Source organism: Tetrahymena thermophila (genome assembly GCF_000189635.1).
Source record: "Tetrahymena thermophila SB210 genomic scaffold scf_8254751, whole genome shotgun sequence".
Lineage (NCBI taxonomy): Eukaryota > Ciliophora > Oligohymenophorea > Hymenostomatida > Tetrahymenidae > Tetrahymena > Tetrahymena thermophila.
In genome coordinates, this window is record NW_002476511.1 from 1 (window position 1) to 6402 (window position 6402).

The window sequence follows — 6402 nt, forward strand, 5'->3', positions numbered from 1 at the left end:
CCAGAACCTAAGCCTGATGCACCCTTCGTCACCAATTTAATTCTCACTTTTTAAATATTGAAGAAAAAATATATCATAAAATAGTTAATTAGAAGGAAAAAATGAAGAAAAAAGATGAAACAATAAGATTAATTAATTAATTAATAATAAAAGTAAAAAATATGAAAATCAAAGGATGAACTAAATAAATTAACAAAGAAAGAACAAAAAAAAGCAAGCACAATAAAAAGAAAAAGAAAAAAGAGCTTTATTGTTTTTAATTAGTTTTAAAAATTAAAAATATCACAATCCAAAACAAATAAACTGTTTATACCGAAGGTCAAGTGTCAAATTTGAGAGATTAATGCAATTTGCTAAACCTGAACCTAAGCCTGATGCACCCATTGCACCAATTTAATTGTTACTTTTTAAATATTGAAGAAAAAATATATCATAAAATAGTTAATGAGATGGAAAAAATGAAGAAAAAATATGAAATAATAAGATTAATTAATTAATAATAAAAATAAAAAATTTGAAAATAAAAAGATGAGCTAAATAAATTAACAAAGAAAAAACAAAAAAAAGCACAATAAAAATAAAAAGTAAAAACAAAAAAGAGCTTTATTGTATTTAATTAGTTTATATAATTCAAAATATCACAATCCAAAACAAATAAACTGTTTTTACCGAAGGTTAAGTGTCAAATTTGAGAGATTAATGCAATTTGCTAAACCAGAATCTAAGCCTGATACACCTTCGTCACCAATTTAATTACCACTTTTTAAATATTGAAGAAAAAATATATCATAAAATAGTTAACTAGAAGGAAAAAATGAAGAAAAAAGATGAAATAATAAGATTAATTAATTAATAATAAAAGTAAAAAATATGAAAATCAAAGGATGAGCTAAATAAATTAACAAAGAAAGAACAAAAAAAAGCAAGCACAATAAAAAGAAAAAAGAGTTTTATTGTTTTTAATTAGTTTTTATAATTCAAAATATCGCAATCCAAAACAAATAAACTGTTTTTACCTAAGGTGAAGTGTCAAATTTGAGAGATTAATGCAATTTGATAAACCAGAACCTAAGCCTGATGCACCCATTGCACCAATTTAATTACAACTTTTTAAATATTGAAGAAAAAATATATCATAAAATAGTTAATTAGAAGAAAAAAATGAAGAAAAAATATGAAATAATAAGATTAATTAATTAATAATGAATAATAAAAGTAAATAATTTGAAAATCAAAGGATGAGCTAAATAAATTAACAAAGAAAGAACAAAAAAAGCAAGCACAATAAAAAGAAAAAAGAGCTTTATTGTTTTTAATTAGTTTTTATAATTCAAAATATCACAATCCAAAACAAATAAATTGTTTTTACTAAAGTTCAAGTGTCAAATTTGAGAGATTAATGCAATTTGCTAAACCAGAACCTAAGCCTGATGCACCTTCGTCACCAATTTAATTCTCACTTTTTAAATATTGAATAAAAAATATATCATAAAATAGTTAATTAGAAGGAAAAAATGAATAAAAAAGATGAAATAATAAGATTAATTAATTAATAATAAAAGTAAAAAATATGAAAATCAAAGGATGAGCTAAATAAATTAACAAAGAAAGAACAAAAAAAAGCAAGCACAATAAAAAGAAAAAGAAAAAGAAAAAAGAGCTTTATTGTTTTTAATTAGTTTTTATAATTCAAAATATCACAATCCAAAACAAATAAACTGTTTTTACCTAAGTTCAAGTGTCAAATTTAAGAGATTAATGCAATTTGATAAACCAAAACCTAAGCCTGATGCACCATCGTCACCAATTTAATTCTAACTTTTTAAATATTGAAGAAAAAATATATCATAAAATAGTTAATTAGAAGGAAAAAATGAAGAAAAAAGATGAAATAATAGGATTAATTAATTAATAATAAAAGTAAATAATTTGAAAATCAAAGGATCAACTAAATAAATTAACAAAGAAAGAATAAAAAAAAGCAAGCACAATAAAAAGAAAAAAGAGCTTTATTGTTTTTAATTAGTTTTAAAAATTAAAAATATCACAATCCAAAACAAATAAACTGTTTTTACCCAAGTTCAAGTGTCAAATTTGAGAGATTAATGCAATTTGCTAAACCAGAACCTAAGCCTAATGCACCCATTGTACCAATTTAATTACCACTTTTTAAATATTGAATAAAAAATATATCATAAAATAGTTAATTAGAAGGAAAAAATTAAGAAAAAAGATGAAATAATAAGATTAATTAATTAATAATAAAAGTAAAAAATATGAAAATCAAAGGATGAGCTAAATAAATTAACAAAGAAAGAACAAAAAAAAGCAAGCACAATAAAAAGAAAAAAGAGCTTTATTGTTTTTAATTAGTTTTTATAATTCAAAATATCACAATCCAAAACAAATAAATTGTTTTTACTCAAGTTTAAGTGTAAAATTTGAGAGATTAATGCAATTTGCTAAACCAGAACCTAAGCCTGATGCGCCTTCGTCACCAATTTAATTATCACTTTTTAAATATTGAAGAAAAAAATATATCATAAAATAGTTAATTAGAAGGAAAAAATGAACAAAAAAGATGAAATAGTAAGATTAATTAATGAGCTAAATAAATTAACAAAGAAAGAACAAAAAAAGCAAGCACAATAAAAAGAAAAAACAAAAAAGAGCTTTATTGTTTTTAATTAGTTTTTCTAATTCAAAATATCATTATCCAAAACAAATAAACTGTTTTTACCTAAGTTCAAGTGTCAAATTTGAGAGATTAATGCAATTTGATAAACCAGAACCTAAGCCTGATGCACCCATTGCACCAATTTAATTGAAACTTTTTAAATATTGAAGAAAAAATATATCATAAAATAGTTAATTAGAAGGAAAAAATGAAGAAAAAAGATGAAATAATAAGATTAATTAATTAATAATAAAAGTAAAAAATATGAAAATCAAAGGATGAGCTAAATAAATTAACAAAGAAAGAACAAAAAAAAGCAAGCACAATAAAAAGAAAAAGAAAAAAAAAAAAGAGCTTTATTGTTTTTAATTAGTTTTTATAATTCAAAATATCACAATCCAAAACAAATAAACTGTTTTTACTAAAGTTCAAGTGTCAAATTTGAGAGATTAATGCAATTTGCTAAACCTGAACCTAAGCCTGATGCACCCATTGCACCAATTTAATTGTAACTTTTTAAATATTGAAGAAAAAATATATCATAAAATAGTTAATTAGAAGGAAAAAATGAAGAAAAAAGATGAAATAATAAGATTAATTAATTAATAATAAAAGTAAAAAATATGAAAATCAAAGGATGAGCTAAATAAATTAACAAAGAAAGAATAAAAAAAAGCAAGCACAATAAAAAGAAAAAGAAAAAGAAAAAGAAAAAAGAGCTTTATTGTTTTTAATTAGTTTTAAAAATTAAAAATATCACAATCCAAAACAAATAAACTGTTTATACCGAAGGCCAAGTGTCAAATTTGAGAGATTAATGCAATTTGATAAACCAGAACCTAAGCCTGATGCACCATCGTCACCAATTTAATTCTCACTTTTTAAATATTGAAGAAAAAATATATTATAAAATAGTTAATTAGAAGGAAAAAATGAACAAAAAAGATGAAATAATAGGATTAATTAATTAATAATAAAAGTAAATAATTTGAAAATCAAAGGATGAACTAAATAAATTAAAAAAGAAAGAATAAAAAAAAGCAAGCACAATAAAAAGAAAAAGAAAAAAGATCTTTATTGTTTTTAATTAGTTTTAAAAATTGAAAATATCACAATCCAAAACAAATAAACTGTTTTTACCCAAGTTCAAGTGTCAAATTTGAGAGATTAATGCAATTTGCTAAACCAGAACCTAAGCCTGATGCACCTTTGTTACCAATTTAATTCTCACTTTTTAAATATTGAAGAAAAAATATATCATAAAATAGTTAATTAGAAGGAAAAAATTAAGAAAAAAGATGAAATAATAAGATTAATTAATTAATAATAAAAGTAAAAAATATGAAAATCAAAGGATGAGCTAAATAAATTAACAAAGAAAGAACAAAAAAAAGCAAGCACAATAAAAAGAAAAAAGAGCTTTATTGTTTTTAATTAGTTTTTATAATTCAAAATATCACAATCCAAAACAAATAAATTGTTTTTACTCAAGTTTAAGTGTAAAATTTGAGAGATTAATGCAATTTGCTAAACCAGAACCTAAGCCTGATGCGCCTTCGTCACCAATTTAATTATCACTTTTTAAATATTGAAGAAAAAATATATCATAAAATAGTTAATTAGAAGGAAAAAATGAACAAAAAAGATGAAATAGTAAGATTAATTAATGAGCTAAATAAATTAACAAAGAAAGAACAAAAAAAGCAAGCACAATATAAAGAAAAAAGAGCTTTATTGTTTTTAATTAGTTTTTCTAATTCAAAATATCATAATCCAAAACAAATAAACTGTTTTTACCGAAGGTTAAGTGTCAAATTTGAGAGATTAATGCAATTTGCTAAACCAGAATCTAAGCCTGATGCACCCATTGCACCAATTTAATTGAAACTTTTTAAATATTGAAGAAAAAATATATCATAAAATAGTTAATTAGAAGGAAAAAATGAAGAAAAAAGATGAAATAATAAGATTAATTAATTAATAATAAAAGTAAAAAATATGAAAATCAAAGGATGAGCTAAATAAATTAACAAAGAAAGAACAAAAAAAAGCAAGCACAATAAAAAGAAAAAAGAGTTTTATTGTTTTTAATTAGTTTTTATAATTCAAAATATCGCAATCCAAAACAAATAAACTGTTTTTACCTAAGGTGAAGTGTCAAATTTGAGAGATTAATGCAATTTGATAAACCAGAACCTAAGCCTGATGCACCCATTGCACCAATTTAATTGTTACTTTTTAAATATTGAAGAAAAAATATATCATAAAATAGTTAATTAGAAGGAAAAAATGAAGAAAAAAGATGAAATAATAAGATTAATTAATTAATAATAATAGTAAAAAATATGAAAATCAAAGGATGAGCTAAATAAATTAACAAAGAAAGAACAAAAAAAAGCAAGCACAATAAAAAGAAAAAAGAGCTTTATTGTTTTTAATTAGTTTTTATAATTCAAAATATCACAATCCAAAACAAATAAATTGTTTTTACTAAAGTTCAAGTGTCAAATTTGAGAGATTAATGCAATTTGCTAAACCAGAACCTAAGCCTGATGCATCTTCGTCACCAATTTAATTACCACTTTTTAAATATTGAAGAAAAAATATATCATAAAATAGTTAATTAGAAGGAAAAAATGAAGAAAAAATATGAAATAATAAGATTAATTAATTAAGAGAAATTAATTTATTCAAATAAATTTAATTTTTAAATTTTTTTATTTTTTATAAGATAATTATGAACTTACAAAAATAAATCTGATATTTATAAATTTAAAACAATAATAAAATCTATAAAAACAAAAGATAATGTAAACCCATTAAGTGTAATTATAAGATTTAGCTGAAACTAAAACTACTAAATAAACTATTTTGATATTATTCGTGTACATATTACCTTAGGGTATTTATATAAAAGAGGTTAAAAATACTTTTTTAAAATATTATTTAATAAAAAATGTTATATTCAATTATTCATCGCTTTTTCGCAATTGTTTATCATCAGAATCTTATTTCAAAGGCTACTAATCTTTTTGATTTAAGGAAATTGCTTTTTACTAAGAATTTTTATGATTCATTAATTTAGTTAAATCTTTTATTATAAATTTGTGTAAATTTTAAATAAATATTAAGTAAAATAAATTTTTAAATTAAATAACATTAGTCGAATAAAAAAGATAAAAAAAATATATCAAATAAAAGCTATCAAATAAATTAAAAGAACTTTATTCTTTTATATTTATTTTTATAGTTAAAAATAAACAATCCAAAGCAAATAAACTGTTTCTACCTAAGATTAAGTGTTAAATTTGAGAGATTAGCACACTTTGCTAAAGCAGAACCTAAGTTTGATGCACCTTCGTCGCCAATTTAATTTTCACTTTTTAAATATTGAAGAAAAAATATATTTTTAATTAGATAATTAGAAGGAGAAAATGAAGAAAAAATATGAAATAATAAAATTAATTAATAATAAAAGCAAACGTTGAAAATAAAATAATGAGTTAAATTAACAAAGAAAGAAGCAAAAAAAGCAAGCAAGCACAATAAAAAGAAAAAGAAAAATAAACCAAATAAATTAAAAGAGCTTTATTGTTTTAAATTAGTTTTTATAATTAAAATTATCACAATCCAAAACAAATAAACTATTTTTACCTAATGTAAAGTGTCAAATTTGAGAGATTAATGCACTTTGTTAAAGCAGAACCTAAGCCTGATGCACCCAT

The 6402-nt window shown here is 21.3% G+C and overlaps 1 protein-coding gene across 1 annotated transcript; it reads right to left on the minus strand. All coding sequences in view use genetic code 6, as the record gives it.

Moving 5' to 3' along the window:
• Positions 1–282: 282 nt before the first annotated feature.
• Positions 283–6402, minus strand: TTHERM_000942629 (kinase domain protein; the record flags this gene model as incomplete). The annotated part of the gene is made up of 17 exons (XM_012796284.1): positions 283–403; positions 670–759; positions 1017–1106; positions 1370–1459; positions 1729–1818; positions 2076–2165; positions 2423–2512; positions 2741–2830; positions 3100–3189; positions 3465–3554; positions 3818–3907; positions 4165–4254; positions 4475–4564; positions 4822–4911; positions 5169–5258; positions 5967–6056; positions 6332–6402. The coding sequence occupies 17 exons, from the start codon at positions 6400–6402 to the stop codon at positions 283–285; spliced, it is 1542 nt and encodes a 513-aa protein (XP_012651738.1).